The sequence below is a fragment of the Podarcis erhardii genome (assembly GCF_964252035.2).
Source record: "Podarcis erhardii genome assembly, chromosome: 7".
NCBI classification, from domain to species: domain Eukaryota; kingdom Metazoa; phylum Chordata; class Lepidosauria; order Squamata; family Lacertidae; genus Podarcis; species Podarcis erhardii.
In genome coordinates this window covers 85,941,732-85,961,151 of record NC_138511.1, presented here as the reverse complement: position 1 = coordinate 85,961,151, position 19,420 = coordinate 85,941,732, and the positions used below count along the sequence as shown (strand labels likewise).

At 49.0% G+C, this 19,420-nt stretch overlaps 1 protein-coding gene across 1 annotated transcript in view; it reads left to right on the top strand.

Moving 5' to 3' along the window:
- The first annotated feature begins 6,513 nt into the window (after positions 1-6,513).
- The window catches only part of SYMPK (symplekin scaffold protein), a 30,137-nt gene continuing 17,230 nt past the window's right edge, over positions 6,514-19,420 (top strand). Inside the window, exons 1-14 of the mRNA XM_081868666.1 lie at positions 6,514-6,733; positions 8,747-8,909; positions 9,013-9,078; positions 10,353-10,406; positions 10,630-10,703; positions 11,004-11,130; positions 11,265-11,514; positions 12,538-12,708; positions 14,133-14,372; positions 14,485-14,639; positions 14,954-15,104; positions 16,242-16,452; positions 17,912-18,062; positions 18,151-18,386. Of these exons, the coding sequence (XP_081724792.1) occupies positions 8,796-8,909; positions 9,013-9,078; positions 10,353-10,406; positions 10,630-10,703; positions 11,004-11,130; positions 11,265-11,514; positions 12,538-12,708; positions 14,133-14,372; positions 14,485-14,639; positions 14,954-15,104; positions 16,242-16,452; positions 17,912-18,062; positions 18,151-18,386 (2,000 nt within the window). The 5' untranslated portion in view covers positions 6,514-6,733; positions 8,747-8,795. The remainder of the gene's footprint in view (positions 6,734-8,746; positions 8,910-9,012; positions 9,079-10,352; positions 10,407-10,629; positions 10,704-11,003; positions 11,131-11,264; positions 11,515-12,537; positions 12,709-14,132; positions 14,373-14,484; positions 14,640-14,953; positions 15,105-16,241; positions 16,453-17,911; positions 18,063-18,150; positions 18,387-19,420) is intronic.

Sequence of the window (19,420 nt, the reverse complement as noted above, 5' to 3'; positions counted from 1 at the left end):
GGGCACATTAAAGATATGAATAAGGTGTGAGCCTGTGACCTGGCCCAGGAAATAAGTATTTTACCACTACAAAAGACTGGCCAGGCTCCCCAGGCAATCCAATCAAGTAACCTGCCAGACAGGAGATAAACAACAACAGGAGAAAAACAACATGCAAATGTTCTGTTTTAGACCGCCTTTTCTGGGATGTATCTGAGGGGTGGTCTTAGGTTACACCCCTTCTGTGATCAGGCATAATGTTTCTGGGGGTGGTCTTGATCTAGAGGATGGGAATTTCAAAAGTCTTTATAAGCCCTTGCACAGCATTTTTGTGGGTCCTCCTCTTTTCCTGCGAGTGAGAGGAGCACCCTGTTGCAACAGATCAATAAAGATCAGGCTTACTAGCTGCTTTGCTTCTCAATATTCTCAATATTCTCAATATTTGCTTCTCAATATTCTCTGGTTGGCCTCTGTTATTTTCTCCTACCAATAGGGAACCTATGTAAGGACTCTATGTAATAGGACTCTATATGGGACTCTATATGTAATAGGACTCTATATGTAAGGACTCTATATGGGCTCTTGGATACCCCATAAGGGAAAAGGGCATATTTTTATTTACAACAGTACCTATTTATCTACTTGCACTAGTGTGCTTTCGAATTGCTGGGTTGGCAGGAGCAGGGACCGAGCAACGGGAGCTCACCCCATCGCGGGGATTCGAACCACCGACCTTCTGAACAGCAAGCCCTAGGCTCTGTGGTTTAACCCACAGCGCCACCCGCGTCCTGCTGAGAGTTGGTAGGAGGCCCCAATTCTCCTCCCAGAGCTACAATTCGCAGAGTGGTTTAACAATCAAGCCCTCTTCACGGGGAATTGGGGGGATTGTAGCTCTGGGAGGGGAACGAGGGGGTGTGTCTCCCAACAACTCTCAGCACCCTTTGGAAAACAGAGCTCCCAGAATTCTTTGGGGCAAAGTGCTTTAAATGCATGGCGCGAACATGGCCCATTCCACTCACTTCTGAGCAAGTCCTATCGAGTTCAGAGGGGCTTCCTTCCAGGTGAGTAGGGTTACGATTCCAGCCCCAGTCTGGATCATAGCTGTCAACTTACAGATTTGAAAATAAGGGACCAGCAGCCTCGAAAATAAGGGATCAGCAGCCAAAATAAGGGATTTTAGTCAACCAGCAGCCAGACAAAGCCTCAAGCGGTGGTTCCCACAGCGCAGCAACCCGGCAAAGGGGATGCAGCAAGGAAAACCACCGTCCCCTCTCCGCTGGGAAGCGCTGAGCAAAGGCGAGTCCCCAGGCAATGCGGCCGATTTGATCGGCACAAGGCATGCAAGCTCCACCCCCCAGTCGTTCTTAGATTCCTTATTGGGTGAGCAACGCAGCCAAGCAACACAGTGGGAGCCTCCCTCCTCCCTGGTAGGGAGGGAGGGGGGAGGGGAGCTGCTTCCTTTGAAACCTGGGAAATTTAAGGGACATCATCAATAAGGGACAGCAGCAGGACACAGCGCTGGGAGATAAGGGACTTTCCCGCCAAATAAGGGACAGTTGACAGCTATGGTCTGGATGTCGTAACAGAAGCAAGAACCGCTTGTGCGCAGTGGCACCACCAGAGAGCAACCACGCCTTGGAATCTCCATGTGGGCACACACTCTCCTATGCGCACAGAAACGGGCCTTCTCCTAAGTCAGACCTATTGGTCCATCTAGTCCAGTACTGTCTACACTGATTGGCCGCAGCTATTCAGGGTTTCTGACAGAGCTCTCTCCGAGTCCTACCAGGGGACGCCGGGGATTGAACCCGGGACAAAACAGCTGCTCTACCACCCAGCTACAGCCCTACTCAAGCCACTTGCAGAAGTTGCAAAGAGCACCCCGTTTCCACCTGGTTTATTTTACAGATGTTTCCTTACCAAACAGAAGCAGGAAGTAATAATAATAATAATAACAACAATAATAATAATAATTTATTTATATCCCGTCCACCCCAGCCGAAGCCAGGCTCAGAGAGGCTAACAACAGTAAAAATAACAGTTTACATAAAATCACCATCAATGAATTGAAATACATTCTAAAATCAATTCATTCTAAAATCAATTCAAAATCAAATTAATGACAACCATTGGGCTAGAGTTCTGTGAGGATTACCAAAGGAGGGGGTCAGGCTGTGCCTTGGCCAAAGGCCTGGTGGAACAGCTCTGTCTTGCAGGCCCTGCGGAAAGATGTCAAGTCCCACAGGGCCCTAGTCTCTAGTGACAGAGTGTTCCACCAGATCGGGGCCACGGCCGAAAAAGCCCTGGCTCTGGTTGAGGCCAGCTAACATCCCTGTGACCCGGGAGCTCCAAGATGTTTTTATTTTAAGATTGTAAGGTCCTCCATGGGACATACCAGGAGAGGCAGTCACGTAGGTACAAGGGTCCTTGGCTGTATAGGACTTTAAAGGTTAAAACCAGCACCTTAAACCTGATCCTATACTCCACCAGGAGCTGGTGCAGCTGGTATAGCACCGGGTGAATGTGATCCCGCGGCGAGGACCCCGTAAGGAGTCTCGCCGCGGCATTCTGCACTCGCTGGAGTTTCTGGGTCAGTCTCAAGGGCAGCCTCACGTAGAGCAAGTTATAATAATCAAGCCTGGAGGTGACCGTCACGTGGATCACAGTGACTAGGTCAGGACGAGAGAGGTAAGGAGCCAACTGCTTAGCTTGGCGGAGATGAAAAAATGCCGCCTTTGTAAGAGCCCAGGGGGTTATAGCTGCTCTTCTTTGACCCCATATCTCTTCCCCTCTCTTCAGTGCTTTCCTCCTCCCTTCCCCATAGTGTCCTTGTCACCCCGAATCATATTTCCACAGAGGCTCCCGTTACCTCCACCGGTTCCCTGGTTCCCAAGGCGTTGTCAGGAGAAAGCTTCATCCAGCCTCCGGTTCTAGGATTAAGGATCCAGAAGGGAAACAAAAGGAAACCAGGAAAAGAGCACAATTAACTAATTACCTCCCCTCCTCCTAATCCCTAGTTAAGGAGCGGCGGGTAACCCAATCTTAGTTGCACCCCGGTTACACAATTAAGCTCCCGGGAAACCAGCTAAAACCAGGTAAACATCTGTGTTAGAAGTCCATCTGACTGGCTGGGCAAATGGGCAGGAAAAGACTGGCAGCAGGGGGGAAATCCCAGCTGAACGCTGGCACACAACAAAATGGAAATTTCAGAAATTTGAGAATAAGAAGCAGAGGGAGAAGGCAGCCTAGAATTTAAGTGATTGGATTAACCCCCAATTCAACCACGTGGAAGACATTTTCTTCTCTGAAGAAAATTCCCTTTCTTCTCCCAGTTTTTCCTCTCTTGGTCTGAACTCATCATATCATGGAAAATGGGGTGAAAGCTGTAGAATGCAACACTGGCTACATAATTCAGCTTCCCTGAGTATCTTAGCTTTCACTTAAAAAAACACAGAGGGTGTTTCTAGGCCTTATAGTTGCAGATATTATTGGAAGCGGGCCAACAAGTCCTAGAAGGCATAAAGAAAGGCTGAATGAGATTGGCAGTTTTTAAAATGATGGGTTTCATATCCTTCGTAGCTCTGACCTCACCTCACACTGTGTGACTAATAGAAGATTAATTTATGCAAAACAGTAAAAACCGCAGACTGAGAAACAGCATGTGCATTTCCATACTACGTTTTAGAGGGAGAGCCACATTGCAGAGAGTCGAGATTGAGAGTGGGTCCAGCAATCAAGGGAGCTTCTGCATGAGCTGTAGAGGGAAGCGAGGGGCAGATGGGACTCATCCATCTGGGAAGCGAGACCCTCTGGAAGTGGGTAGGCAAACAAAGGCCCGGGGGTCAGATCTGGCCCAATCGCCTTCTCAATCCAGCCCGTGGATGGTCTGGGAATCAGCGTGTTTTTCCATGAGTAGAATGTGTGCTTTTATTTAAAATGCATCTCTAGGGTATTTGTGGGGCATAGGAATTCGTTAATTCCCCCCCCAATATAGTCCGACCCCCCCCCACAAGGTCTGAGGGACAGGGGACTGGCCCCCTGCTGAAAAAGTTTGCTGACCCCTGCTCTAGGAGGAGCAAAACCTCATTGTGAGATATATTGGGGGGGGGGGGAGAAGACTGAGGAGTCTTTTTTGGTGATTACTTGTAGCCAAGTAAGATTGTCTTCCATAAACACGGTTTTAACAATGAGTCCGTAAGTGACTGTGGAGGCCAATTCTGGATCCACACATCCTTCCACAGTGGGGACATTGGTTCCCGGGTGGGAGTTGATCACGGTGAGGGTTTGCCAAGCATGCCTTCCTCTTAGCAAGTTTCTCCCTTTCGTCCTGAGTTCGAGCGTCTTCAAAACCCACGACACCTTTGGTCAAGGCTGTTCTCCAGTTGGAGCACCCGCAGGCCAGTGTTTCTCAGTTGTCGGTGTTTATATTACATTTTTAAAGATTTGCTGAGAAGGGAGCCCCTCTAAGAGGAGCAAAACCTCCTTGTAAGATATCTTTGGGAGACCCTACACAAATCCAGAGTGGAGCCCCTAAGATGGTTGGGGGGCACCTTGTACACCTCCTTCCGGCAACTCCTGCAGCCAAGCTGGTGCCAAACGCATTGCTCTGCTTTCCTTTGGACCAGCGAGGCCAAGAGGGTTGTTTTGTTTTTGTCGTCTGGGAAGCCCAGAACCTCCAGACACGTTGCCCAGGCTTGCGGTTTGACTTCACATCCCCCACAAGGCACACTCCATTCTCCCTTGAGACAGACAGATGCTCACAAGTCAAAATGTTGTATCCCAACAGCTGTTGAAGTGCCAAAGGTCCCTCCCTCCCTCATATAAAGGTAAAGGGACCCCTGACCATTAAATCCAGTTGCGAACGACTCTGGGGTTGCGGCGCTCATCTTGCTTTACTGGCCGAGGGAGCCAGCATTTGTCCGCAGACAGCTTCTGGGTCATGCGGCCAGCATGACTAAGCTGCTTCTGGCAAACCAGAGCAGCGCATGGAAACGCTGTTTACCTTCCCGCCAGAGTGGTACCTTTTTATCTAATTGCACTGGTGTGCTTTCGAACTGCTAGGTTGGCAGGAGCTGGGACAGAGCAACGGGAGCTCACCCCATCGCAGGGATTCGAACCGTCGACCTTCTGATCGACAAGCCCTTGGATCTGTAGTTTAGACCACAGCGCCACCTGCATCCCTTTTCCCTTTTCATATGTTGTTGTTGTTTAGTCGTGTCCAACTCTTTGTGACCCCATGGACCAGAGCACGCCAGGCACTTCTGTCTTCCACTGCCTCCCGCAGTTTGGTCAAACTCATGCTGGTAGCTTCAAGAACACTGTCCAACCATCTTGCCGCCCCCTTCTCCTTGTGCCCTCCATCTTTCCCAACATCAGGGTCTTTTCCAGGGAGTCTTCTCTTCTCATGAGGTGGCCAAAGTCTTGGAGCCTCAGCTTCCCGATCTGTCCTTCCAGTGAGGACTCCTGGCTGATTTCCTTCAGAATGGAGACATTGGATCTTCTTGCAGTCCATGGGACTCTCAAGAGTCTCCTCCAGCACCATAATTCAAAAGCATCAATTTTTTGGCGATCAGCCTTCTTTATGGTCCAGCTCTCACTTCCATACATCACTACTGGGAAAACCATAGCTTTAACTATACGGACCTTTGTTGGCAAGGTGATGTCTCTGCTTTTTAAGATGCTGTCTATGTTTGTCATTACTTTCCTCCCAAGAAGCAGGCGTCTTTTAATTTTGTCACTGCTGCCACCATCTGCAGTGATCATGGAGCCCAAGAAAGTAAAATCTCTCACTGCTTCCATTTCTTCCCCTTCTATTTGCCAGGAGGTGATGGGACCAGTGGCCATGATCTTCGTTTTTCTGATGTTGAGCTTCAAACCATATTTTGCGCTCTCCTATTTCACCCTCATTAAAAGGTTCTTTAATTCCTCCTCACTTTCTGCCATCAAGGTTGTGTCATCTGCATATCTGAGGTTGTTGATATTTCTTCCTGCAATCTTAATTCCGGCTTGGGATTCATCCAGCCCAGCCTTTCGCATGATGAATTCTGATTGAGAAGGTTAAGACACTTTAAATAAAAAGGGGCTGGTTGCAAAAAGACAAAGCCTGTTTCGAAGGAAGCAAAATGCCATGTGGCTGTGAGGCCTCTTCTACACCTATGAATATGAAGCAGACAGGCAGGTTTTCTCAGAATGTAAGACCCAGTATATTCAATTCTAATCCTAATTATCAAGTGTAGATTGAAGAAATGCGGGTGACCCCATCCACATTTTAGGAACCTCCATTGGATGGGAGGGGCCTATTGGACTCTATTTCCCAGAATTCCTCGCGGAGACCTCTAGAGTCTCACAATTCCGCAGTGACTAACAACAAAACACCCGCCCTTTGAGCGAGAGAAAACTACATTACCCATAAACCCCTGCAAGCAGGCCTCTTCTTTGATAGGTTGGAAGCGGGTTGTGCCTTCCCCCGGGAGCCACATACCCAGAATGCAGCACGGTCCGCGTTCGCATTCTCCTATTAAAAGGGGCGGGGTGGGGCCGAGCAGAGAGAGCCTTTTTGGAGGAAGGAGACTACATTACCCAAGAGGCTTTGCTCCACGCGCAAGCGCACTAGTTAATAATTAAATACATATTTATCTCTCGAGAAATTTGGTCCCGCGAACATGGAGGCTTTGAAGAGGGCCGGCTAAAAAAAAAAGAAGAAGCCGCCTGCTTTCCCTTCGCTCGGTGCGGCTCTGTCGATAAGAGGAGGCCGGTACGGTTTGAAACGGAGAGGCAGGCTTTGGGGCCTAGGGGTTGTCATGACAACGGAAAGGGCCGTTGGAGTACGGAAGCCCCCCTCCCCCCCCCTCAAAGATGGGGACTTAGTAGTTTTTATTAATTTACTTCCTTCACACTGTTATATTTATGCGCCGCCGTTTTCTCCGGGCAGTTCCAGAAGGCGCCGTTCCCCCCCTCCCCGTTTTCTCCTCGCAGCAGCCCTGCGAGGTAGGCCGGGCTGAGAGGGAGGGCGGCCGGCCGGCTACTCCCCCCGCCCAGGCCGCCCAAGGGGGGAGCGAGGTTTGAAGCCTGGCCGCCGTGGAAGCGGGGGGGGGGAGCTGATGGGGTTGGGAGGGACCCCCAGGGGTCATCTAGCCCAGTCCCCTGCGGCGGTAGGTTTTTCTATACAGTGGTACCTCGGGTGACATACGCTTCAGGTTACAGACGCTTCAGGTTACAGACTCCGCTAACCCAGAAATAGTGCTTCAGGTTCAGAACTTTGCTTCAGGATAAGAACAGAAATCGTGGGAGGCGCCGTTAGCGAAAGTGGTGCTTCAGGTTAAGAACAGTTTCAGGTTCAGAACGGACCTCCGGAACGAATTAAGTACTTAACCCGAGGTACCACTGTACGCTGGAAGCCGCCCAGAGTGACTGGGGCGACCCAGTCAGATGAGTGTGGTGCAAATAATAAAATTATTATTATTATTATTAATAATAATAATACTCAACCTCTTGTGTAAAATAACCCCAACAAAGGCTTTCTGCTATGGCAAGGGTGGAACTGCTGGTGTGGGGGCAGAACGGCAAGGTGGACCTGGCAAGAGGAGCCCTCCGGCTGGTTCAAGCCAATGGTCCATTTAGCCCTGTTTTCAAAGAGTGGGGTCCGACTGGATGACCCTTGCTTTCCCCAGCCAAAGTGATCTGTTCCACGGATTTCCTGCCTGGGAGCTTAGCCTCCTGTGTTAAAAGCAACACTGGTAGCCGGTGGTGGGGAGACTCCATTGCCATTTCCAGTACGTATATTGAGTAAAGCCTCTCGCACACAGATCCAAGGTGGTCTTTGGGTTCATTAGATTCAAGGTCTTTGGGGGTGTATGGAGATGGTTTGCGGTAAGTATTTTCAGAAACTGGACAAAAATAGGAGGGAATTTTTTCCAAACATGTCCACATAAACACGATTATTTACATATTTCCCGAACGAGGACTATAGAAAAGGATAAAGAAAAAAGAAAAGACAAAAAAAGAAAGGTCTTTCCATAAACCATAATACCAAATTTATACTTACACACATTACAGAATAAAAATCTTAGTTAAAATCTTTTAAAAGACTTCCACCGCCTTCACCACATGTCTTTTATTATCTAGTTCGCCTTTACCTCTGTTCTTCACTTCCTTCCCTTAAGTTCTTTCCTAATCCATTAAATCTTTGTATTCTTTATATTCTTCACAAGGTTAATCTAAACACAACCAAATTTTCGTATTTGAGCCCTGTTTATGTAAATATTCATTTAAACAATCCCACTGTTTCTGTACCATAGTTTTGGGGGTTTGCCTTATTAAGTCCGTCGATTTACCTAACTTCAGGTACTCACATAGTCTCTTTTTGTTGGAATATTATTTCCTTTCCAATGGCTGGCTATCAATATTCTCGCTGCTGTTGTTGCGTATAAAAATATATTGATTTTGTCTTTAGGGATATCTTTACTCAAGATTCCTAGTAAGTATGCATCTGCCCTTTTGCTATGTGAAACCTTTATCAATTTTTTAATCTCTTCATGAATCATATCCCAAAAAGGTATAGGGTACTCTTCATCCTATTGCATCTCCAACATTTGTTACTGTTCGTACTACATGAAGATCCACCACAGATGGTATTTGGCTCCAGATAGATTATAAAAAATGAATAGAACAAACAGCCTCTGGAGAATCTTGAGGGCCGGCTAGAGAGGACCACATTTTGCTCTCTATCCTGAGGTTCCTAATGTTTCCCTGCATGCTTCCTTTCTAGATCTCACCTTGACTGGCTGGATTTTGCCCACTGAAGAGCGTGGGCAGCAATGGCTGGCGTAAGCAACATGGGCGACTCTGGCCTGTCCCGCATGAGCATCGCCTCCCAGTTCTTTGCCGGGGAGGAGACGTCAGGCATAGACACCATGACTACCTCTGAGAGGGTAAGATTCCCAGGTTCTGGGTCTAAATGTGGTTAGGTTGTGATAATCACTTTCAGAGAACATTTTCTGAAAAGCCTTCTTTCCCTTCCTTTTCAAAAAACAGGTGGTGGATTTGCTAAATCAAGCCGCCTTAATCAGCAATGATTCTAAAATCACAATCCTCAAACAGGTGAGTGGTATCGTTGCCTTTGCATTGATAATATCGTAGGTGTAAACCGGGAATGCTTTCTGGTTAAACGGTCTTGTTTCTACAGGGCCATGTGTACCTGGGCTGTCTTAAGACCTGTAGGTTCACGTGAGGCTAACAAACTAGAAAGGGTATTGAAATATACTTCCCAGTTCCAGGACCTGCATGGCCTAACCTTAGTCTGGGAATGACTGGCAGTAATGATTCTCGGAAAATAGTCCATATCCTGTCCAGTGGGGGCTGGGGGTGGTGGGACGAAAGAGAGAAATTTCTGTGTGATCCAGTCATGTCCTTCTACAGTTGTAGCCAAGTGAGTCAGCTCCTCCTCCCTTGAAACCTCTTAAGATCAGGAGTCCCACAACCAACATTAAAGGTAAAGGTAAAGGGACCCCTGGCCATTAGGTCCAGTCGTGACCGACTCTGGGGTTGCGGCGCTCATCTCGCTTTATTGGCCGAGGGAGCCGGTGTACAGCTTTCGGGTCATGTGGCCAGCATTCTGGTGAACCAGAGCAGCACACGGAAACGCTGTTTACCTTTCCGCCGGAGCGGTACCTATTTATCAACTTGCACTTTGATGTGCTTTCAAACTGCTAGGTTGGCAGCAGCAGGGACCGAGCAATGGGATTCGAACCGCCAACCTTCTGATCAGCAAGTCCTAGGCTCTGTGGTTTAACCCACAGCGCCACCCACGTCCCACTACAACCGACATTACTTTCCATTAAATTCCATTAAATTCGCCATCTTGTAAAAATGACGATGTTGTGTCCAAGGCAGCCTGAAACGAATGTTATCCTCAAGTATATGTGTTTTATGTGCAGTTGCATTCTGAACACTTTGGAACAGGGTTTGTGCTGAGAGTGGGAGGGAAGTGTTTCTGAATTCAGGATCTGATGAGTTAATCTTCCTCTGCCTAGTTAGGTGCTCTGTATCATGTAACGTTCCCCACCTCTCTTCCAAGATGACTGTTGGGAAGAGGAGTTGTGTGGGTCTGGCTGGTAAGATTTAGTGCAGGCATAGGCAAACTCTGCCCTCCAGATGTTTTGGGACTACAACTTCCATCATCCCTAGCTAACAGGACCAGTGGTCAGGGATGATGGGAATTGTAGTCTCAAAACATCTGGAGGGCCGAGTTTGCCTATGCCTGATTTAGTGACAGGCAAGTAGGGAGTCATCTGATCGCCTGATGATACACCATAAATGTTCTCCTGGTTTATCTTCTCTACTTGGCTATATTAGCTATTCTTTTTGTTTCTCAGGTCCAGGAACTGATTATAAACAAAGATCCCACACTGTTGGATAATTTCCTGGATGTGAGTATTGCTTGTGCTATAAACAACCTTCACCGTCACCCTCCACCATCTCTGCCCTCCATAGACTTGGAACAGCCACTGCTGGTCTTGCTTGGTTCTGTTCCTTGTGTGTTCTGTTCTGGCCTGGCCCAGCTCAAAAGTGGATGGGGCTTTTCTGCCTGTTGGTGGCAGGCTTGAGAGAGAGGTGGCCACCTCTGACCTTCTCCTTATCCTTGCACCGCAGGAGATCATTGCTTTCCAGGCAGACAAATCTGTTGAGGTTCGGAAGTTTGTCATCGGGTTCATAGAGGAAGCCTGGTAAGTCAGATGTTGTTATGCCATCCTAGCAATTGGCCTCCCCTTACCTGTTTCTGCGGGTCTTTGGGGTGTGTATACTGCCCATCCCAGAAAAGTTTTTAGTGTGTGATGTTGTATTGTGTTTCTCCTATTTTTTCTTGGGAGCTGCCCAGAGTGGCTGGGGCAACACAGTCAGATGGGCAGCACATATATCTAGAGAGAGAGAGAGGGTTTGTACCACTGGGGACTAATAGACCCCTGCATGGTCCCATTTCTTTCATTGCTTCCTTTTTCTCCCAAACTGCTGCCTCTCGCCTCCAGCAAACGGGACACTGAGCTGCTGCTCAAGCTTATTGCCAACCTCAACATGCTGTTGAGGGATGAGAACGTCAATGTGGTGAAGAAGGCCATTCTCGCCATGACTCAGTTGTATAAGGTGGCGCTTCAGGTGAGTTGCTCCCCCAGGGTGGGGTTGGGGGCAGCTGAGCTTCCTCTTTGGGGCCCCTTTGTCTGCCTGGTCTCTTGTTTTCTGCCTGTCTCTCTCTCAAACCCGAGGCTGCTAATAATGCTCCCTGCCAACAGTGGATGGTGAAATCCAGAGTGATCAACGACATGCAGGAGGCCTGCTGGGAGATGGTGTCCGCCATGGCCAGTGAAATCATCCAGCTGCTGGACTCGGACAACGACGGCATACGCACCCACGCCATCAAGTTCGTGGAGGCGCTGATCATCACCCTGTCTCCCCGGATGCCGGAGTCGGAGGTGCCCAAGCGCCACGAGAACGACATCAGCCTCGACCGTGTCCCAGAGGACCACCCCTACATCAAATACAGTAAGCGGGTATAAGGCTCCCCTTTATCACACACACAGCCCAACAAGACAACGACAAAAATCCACCAACAGCATACAAATCAGTATGGCTAACCTGATCCAAAACACCTACCCACTGCACTCACACATGAAAACATAGACCACCACCGCCAACCACAAATGAGCAGCCACACCCTAGGCCAACCCCAACCTCTCTCACCACGAAAGGAACACAAGCGAACAGCAGAGAACCTGCACAAGCGACGCTGACACCAAACCCCACATATATTAAGTATAACAGAAATATCGCCACCCGACCCCACCCATCTTTCCCACCCCCCACCTCTTTCCCCCCCTTTCTTCCTAATGTCTCAACAAATGAAACTGATTTGTAAAAATGTTACATGGAAAAAAAATAATAATAGGAGAGAGAGACATTGCACACACTTTGGTAAGTCAAGTGTGGTGTAGTGGTTAAGAGCGGTAGTCTTGTAATCTGGGGAACCGGGTTCGATTCCCCGCTCTTCCACATGCAGCTGCTGGGTGACCTTGGGCCAGTCACACTTCTTTGAAGTCTCTCAGCCTCACTCACCTCACAGAGTGTTTGTTGTGGGGGAGGAAGGGAAAGGAGAATGTTAGCCGCTTTGAGACTCCTGAAGGGGAGTGAAAGGCGGGATATCAAATCCAAACTCTTCTTCTTCTTCTTCTTCTAATTAAAAAATAATAATACAGTAAGCAGGTGAAGCCAAGGGTGGCGGCAGGGCTCCTGGGGAAACAGTCCTGGTCTAGACTAACGATAAGGATGGATAAGTGCAGAGCCCAGGAAGGGGTATCAGGTGTCTTGGTCATCCTGGGAAGGGACCAAACATTGCCTGATGACAAACATTGATCACAAATGTCTGCTCCAAGCCCCCTTCTGTCTCTCCTGGATCACCTGCTGCAGGTGCAACATGGCAAGGTGCTAGCAAAGGTGGCGGCGGCTGCAGAATGCGTTGAGATCTCTACCAGCCTTTCCTCACAGCTGCTTTTTGCCTCTCCCTCTCAGACGTTCTGTGGGAAGAAGGGAAGACAGCGCTGGACCAGCTGTTGAAGTTCATGGTCCACCCAGCCATCTCCAGCATCAACCTGACCGCCGCGCTGGGCTCCTTGGCCTCCATCGCCCGCCAGCGGCCCATGTTCATGTCGGAGGTGATCCAGGCCTATGAGACACTGCACGGTAAGCCTGCCAAGCTCACAGTATCTGGGACCCCGAGTATGCCTATTAAGATCGATCTGGTCTTCATTATTGGGGCTGCTCTATTCTTTTAAAAAAATCAGAAATCTTCCAATCACCTTGAGGTGTTCCCTAAAGACTTGTAGTGATGGCTCCAGGTGTGCCTCTGGGGAGAACATTCCACAAACAGGGACCCTCTGAACCTCTCTGGGGTGTGGGACATAGAGAAGGGCCTCAGGTGACAAGTGCTGGGTCTGGGTCAGTTCATATGGGGAGAGATGATGTTAAAGTTTGTGGGTCGTAAATCCTTTGACCCACGTGAATCTGCTGCAACGGCCCTGCAGTAAATTTGATTTATTGCCACTCCGACAAACTCCAGTGGCGCCCACACGCTTCCACTCACGCACTGCCACGCTTCTCAGTTGCCGGATAATAGCACACGCAGCGTAAAATGGCTTGTCTGTGTCAACGTGGTGTCTTCAATAACTCAGCTCGACACCAGTGCTTCTATTCTAACCCTCTTTATTTAGAAGCATTCAAAACAGAAAAGAAAAACCTACAGAATCTAGCTGCATGCTTGCAGCTTTCTGTCTCTAACAAAAACGGAACTACCTTGCTCACATTCTCAGACAGACTGCTCTCCAGAGAGAGCTCAGCCCCCACAGAGCACAGATCAAAGGAAAATGCCCGGGTCATGTGGGCAGTGCACCCAGTGAATCAGAACGCTTCCTGGAGTGTTAACTCTTGGCTGCCCAGAACCACAACAGGTGATCCTTAAGGTATTGAGGTCCTGAGCTGTATGGACATACAGTGGAACCTCAGGTTACATACGCTTCAGGTTACAGACTCCGATAACCCAGAAATATTACCTCGGTTTAAGAACCTTGCTTCAGGATGGGAACAGAAATTGTGCAGCAGCAGTGGCAGGAGGCCCCATTAGCTAAAGTGGTGCTTCAGGTTAAGAACAGTTTCAGGTTAAGAATGGACCTCCGGAACGAATTAAGTTCTTAACCCAAGGTAGCGCTGTATTGGCTTAATCAGCTAAATTAAGTGGGCCCTATGGTGAGGTGCTGTAGAAGTGGGAACAGAGGGAGGCTGCATATTTCATATTTGCACTCGATATAATTATTATTATTAACAATTATTAATAATAAATTTATTATTTATACCCCGCCCATCTGGCTGAGTTTCCCCAGCAACTCTGGGCGGCTCCCAATCAAGTGTTAAAAACAGTGCGGCATTAAATATTAAAAACTTCCCTGAACAGGGCTGCCTTCAGATGTCTTTTGAAGATAGGATAGCTGCTTATTTCCTTCACATCTGAAGGGAGGGTGTTCCACAGGATGTTCCTCCTTGGGCCCGGGAGCTGGGTTCCTCTCTAATGTTGTCGCTTGCTTGACTCGTTTCCTCTGCCCTCCTGCCGACAGCCAACCTCCCCCCGACGCTGGCCAAGTCCCAGGTGAGCAGCGTGCGGAAGAACCTCAAGCTGCACCTGCTGAGCGTCCTCAAGCACCCGGCATCCGTGGAGTTCCAGGCCCAGATCACCACCCTGCTGATGGACCTGGGCACGCAGCAGGCCGAGATCACCCGCAACATGCCTAACCTGAAGGAGCTCCGCAAGCGCCCGCGGGATGATAGTGACCCTGCCATGAAGAAGATGAAGATGGGTGAGCGGGGGGAGGGACAGGCTCTTCTGCAAATGCTGTGATGATCCACCAACCGTGCAGCACCTGCCCCACCACATAAAACACACAAACACTTTCTCTTTTTCTGCTGCAGAGCCAAATCTTGGGGAGGATGATGAGGATAAAGACCTGGAGCAGGTGGCAGCCCCAGTCCCCAAGCCCTCCATCCAAGTCAGCACGCAGTCGGACACGGACATCACCGCTGAGTTTCTACAGCCCCTTCTGACTCCAGATAACGTGGCCAACCTGGTAGGTTTAGCTGGCGAAAGCGGCTCTTGGCTGCTCCTCCCTTGAGTGCCGGGAGCAGAGAACCTTTTGCCAAGGGGTCTAGAAAACCGACGGGGTGGCAGGAGACACAACTTTAGGTTGACCAAAGGGTGATCTTTCTGGAAAAGCCGGAGAGGCACGTGTCCCTTTGTGTAAAGTTAGCCTGGCATGCCTCATCCTTGTGAAAGCTGGATGAGTGGAGGTGTAGGGCAAGATTGGCTTTTTCTTAGGAATAGAAGTGTTTTCCTGCTTGGCTCTGGCACGCCAGGCCCTCTCACCATTTTTCTGCTCCCCAGGTGCTCATCAGCATGGTGTACCTGCCTGAAAACATGCCTGCTTCCTTCCAAGCCACCTATACCCCAGTGGAATCTGCTGGCACTGATGTCCAGATCAAGCACCTTGCCCGCCTCATGGCCACCCAGATGACGGCAGCTGGGCTAGGGCCAGGTATGCCCTAGTTGCTATGAACTGCTAGCACAGATTGCCCCAATCTCTGGGAGTTTGAGCAATACAGTGTTCTTTGTATTTGCAAGGTTTTGCTTTGTTTTTGCATGGGCCCATAAAGAAAAACTAACTGGGATGCGATGTTTTGTGGGTGTGATTTTGCCAACTGTTCCATAGACAAGGGACATGGATGGCACTGTGATCTAAACCACAGAGCCTAGGGCTTGCCTATCAGAAGGTCAGCGGTTCAAATCCCCACAACGGGGTGAGCTTCTGTTGCTCAGTCCCTGCTCCTGCCAACCTAGCAGTTTGAAAGCACGTCAAAGTGCAAGTAGATAAATAGGTACTGCTCTGGCGGGAAGGTAAACGCCGTTTCCATGCGCTGCTCTGGTTCACCAGAAGCGGCTTAGTCATGCTGGCCACATGACCCGGAAAGCTGTCTGTGGACAAATGCCAGCTCCCTTGGCCAGTAAAGCGAGATGAGCAGTGCAACCCCAGAGTTGTTCACAACTGGACTTAATTGTCAGGGGTCCCTTTACCTTTTACCATAGACACAGCTGAATGGATTTAATTTAGGGGTGAGGGAGTCTTCCTTTCCCTCATGGGCACCCAAAGCGGGCAGAATAATGGGTATGACTCTTCTATAGCAGGCTTCACTCCATCCACACAAACACCAGAGTTTTCAGACATCCTGCAAACAAGAGACAATTGTCACAGTGCAAGGACACATTCCAGCTAGGCAAAAGCACTCTGGGAGGGCTTGGTGCAGGCCAAGGAGAGCTGGGGCCTGGGGCGAAGGCATGGCTTCAAAAGAGTTCTGTGGGATAGACGAAGAGGGCTGCTTTTGACCCTGGGACTGAGGTTCCTGATCCCTGATTCAGATCCTCAGAATGCTTGTTATTGAGGCTAACGGTCATACATGATTACCAAGCCCAAACAGTAAAATTGAGCCACATACTGAGGTATCAGATATACACATTTGCATCACTCTATTTCAGTTCTTGCTATTTATTTATTTAAGAGGTCTGGGAGCGGTCTCTCTCTACCTATAAGACAGAAGAGAAGTTTGAAAAGTCACAAGTTAGGGGCAGAGGATGAAGTTTTGCCAGATGATTCATTCCCTCTCCCTTTCTCCTGCAGGTGTGGAGCAAACCAAGCAGGTCAAGGAGTCGCTGAAAGAAGAGAAAATGCTCAAACCGGAAAGCGTGCTGATCAAGCGGCGCTTCTCTGCTCTCAATACAGGCCAGGCCATTTCTGTGTTGGGAGCCCAGGGCTCTGTCCCCCCTACTGAGTCTGGGGTGCCGCAGACCAAGCGGCGCCCAGAACCGATCATCCCTTCCACTCAGCCCAGGTGAGAGCCAGCAACACCTCTTTGTCCTTTGAGGTTGAGAGGGAGAGAGAGAGAGAGGTTTCAGTTAAAGAACAATGAACAGGCAGGTCATGAGACAAATGATAAACACTGTTTGGGAAAGGGCCAAACACATAACATAAAAGGAGTTTATCAAGGTTGCAGCGTGGTCCTAAATTTACAAGACTACAGTGATGCCTCGCAAGACGAAATTAATTCGTTCCGCAAGTTTTTTCTTCTTGCAAGTTTTTCATCTTGCGAAGCACGGTTTCCCATAGGAATGCATTGAAAATCAATCAATGCGTTCCTATGGAGACCGTCCGGGGACAGAGGGGAAGTGCCGCGCGCCTTCCCCTCTGTCCCCGGACCTGTTTAAAGCAAGGGGCAGCGGGGAGAAGATCGCTTCTCCCCGTTGCCGCCCCTTGGTTCAAAAGGGGTCCGGGGAGAGAGGGGAAGGCGCGTGGCGCTTCCCCTCTGTCCCCGGACGGTCTCCATAGGAACGCATTGATTGATTTTCAATGCATTCCTATGGGAAACCGTGCTTCGCAAGATGAAAAACTTGCAAGAAGAAAAAACTTGCGGAACGAATTAATTTCGTCTTGTCCCCAGAGATTGCGGGGCTGGCAACGGGGAGAAGCGATCTTCTCCCCGCCGCCCCTTGCTTCAAAAGAGGTCCGGGGACAGCGGGGAAGACGCGCTGCGCTTCCCCGCTATCCCCGGAGCTTGCGGGGCAAGCTTTGTTTTGCGAAGCAAGCCCATAGGGAGATGCGTCTCGCGAAGCGGCTAAGAAAACGAAAAACTCCTTCGTCTAGTGAGTTTTTCGTCTTCCGAGGCGTTCGTCTTGTGGGGCACCACTGTATCTAGTTATAGAGAAATCTACGAAAACGGGAGACCTGTCAGAAAAAGTTGGGATGATTTCTTCCCATTCACCTCGGCTGTCATATCCTTTCTCGTCTATCTAGATTGTAAGCCCTCTAGGGACCAGGAACTGGCCTCTCGCTTTGTCTCTGTTTAAAAGCACCCTGTATGTGGATGGAGCTACACAAAAAACTAACATATTCTCTCCAGCTGGTGGCCACTGTGGTCTCCTTGCTGCTCTCCTGGGCTGGTTGTACGCAAGAAGGCATGTGCTTTGAGCAACCAGCTCTTGTGGGAGCAGTCTCCTTTTTTGCAAAAATCCCTTCCCGAAAAAATAAATTAAAAAAAATTAAGAAAAAAAAATCCCTTCCCGAGTGGCTGCTCAGCTTCTGTTTCCAGCTGCTGGAAGATCCCCCTCTTTCGTGAACTTGTGTCCTTACTCTATTTCCAATTCCCCTGCATAATGGCAAAGGTTTTCCCCAAATCCTTGCAAAGAAGACACGGGGCATTGGTTGGATAAAGCACCCTCTTCGCTTGAGCTTTTTCTCTGCCTGCCCTTCAGAGGCTGATGTTGTTTTCCTTTCTCCCTCCTGCTTCTTCCCAGGTTGGCCGGTGCCACCGGCCGCAAGAAGATTTTCCGCCTGAGCGACGTGATCAAGCCTCTCACGGACGTGCAGATGGACAAGCTGAAGCTGGCGGCTGTGAAGCGGATCCTGTGCTCCGAGAAGGCCGTGGCCTGCAGCGGGGCTGCCCACGTAAGTGTCTCCTGCAGCCTTGTCGTGGTGGGATCCTGGTTGGGTCCAGCATCTCTGCCTCACCTTCGCCAACCTCCTTCTTTCGCAGGCTCGGGTGAAGATCCTCTCTTCTTTGGTGACCCAGTTCGAGGTCCCTCTCAAGAGCGAAGTCTTGACCTTCATCCTGGAAGACATCCGCAACCGCCTGGACCTCGCCTTCGCCTGGTTGTACCAGGAGTACAATGCCTACCTGAGCCAGTACCCCTCTGGCTCGCTCGACAACTACGACGAGTGTCTCATCGGCCTGCTCTCCGGTCTGCAGGAGAAGCCAGACCAAAAAGATGGGTGGGTACTTGGGGCCTTGTTGAGGTGTGTGGCAGGGTGAGGTTTAGGGACACAAAACCTCCCCTTTGATTATTTGATCTCCCCTTTAGCCCTGTGACTGCCAGGCATTTTGAGAGCAAGATGAGTAAGCTACTAAACACACCCCAATATCAGCTATGGTGACCCAAGTAAAGTCCCCCCCCCCAAGGATATTTCAAAGCATTTATCATCATAAACATTTTGTAAACATACAAATTTTCTTCTTGACTTCCCACCCCTCCTTTCCTAATGTTTGGGGGGTTTTTTACTCCTTTTTATTAGGTGTTTTCTAACGCATATAATTTTATTATCTAAACCCTGCTACCATAAAACTTTTGTTAATCTACTGCTTATATTTCAAATCCTGCCCTTGACTTGATAGGTTGTTGATATTTTGATAGGTAATCCATCAGGGCTCTCTTTTTCTCCTTAGACACTTTGTCATTATGTCCTCTTAGTTTTGGAAGTTAATGTTACCATATTCCATCAGTTTCATAAGCCATCCCTCCTTATCCCTCATTTCTATTTCTACTTCTGTGCATATAAAGTTCACCCAAGGTAAAACTCAATGGTGCCACTCTGAATAATAATAATAAATTTTATTATTTGTACCCCACCCATCTGACTGGGTTACCCCAGGCACTCTGAGCTGCTTCCAACACAATATGAAAACACAATAAAACACCCAGCATTGAAAACTTCCCTGCCTGCAGGTTTCTTCTTAATGTTATGTAGCCATTTGTCTCCTTGACATCTTAACAGTTAAATTAGCACCGTCTCCATGCTGGGGACTGGAGAGGGAAGCGGAGCCTTGTGGTTCAGTCCTTGCCCCACAGCTCCTACAAGACAGGCCTGTGGCCACAAGTTCCTTACAGTTGTGGAATATTCTGGTGGAGCCAGTGAAACACGGAAGAACTTGGAACATCAAAATCTGCTCTTTTAAATCAGGGCTTGTTCAAAGAACCAATTCTCTCGTACAAGTTTTAATCAATTTCTAATATGCAGAGGAATAAGAT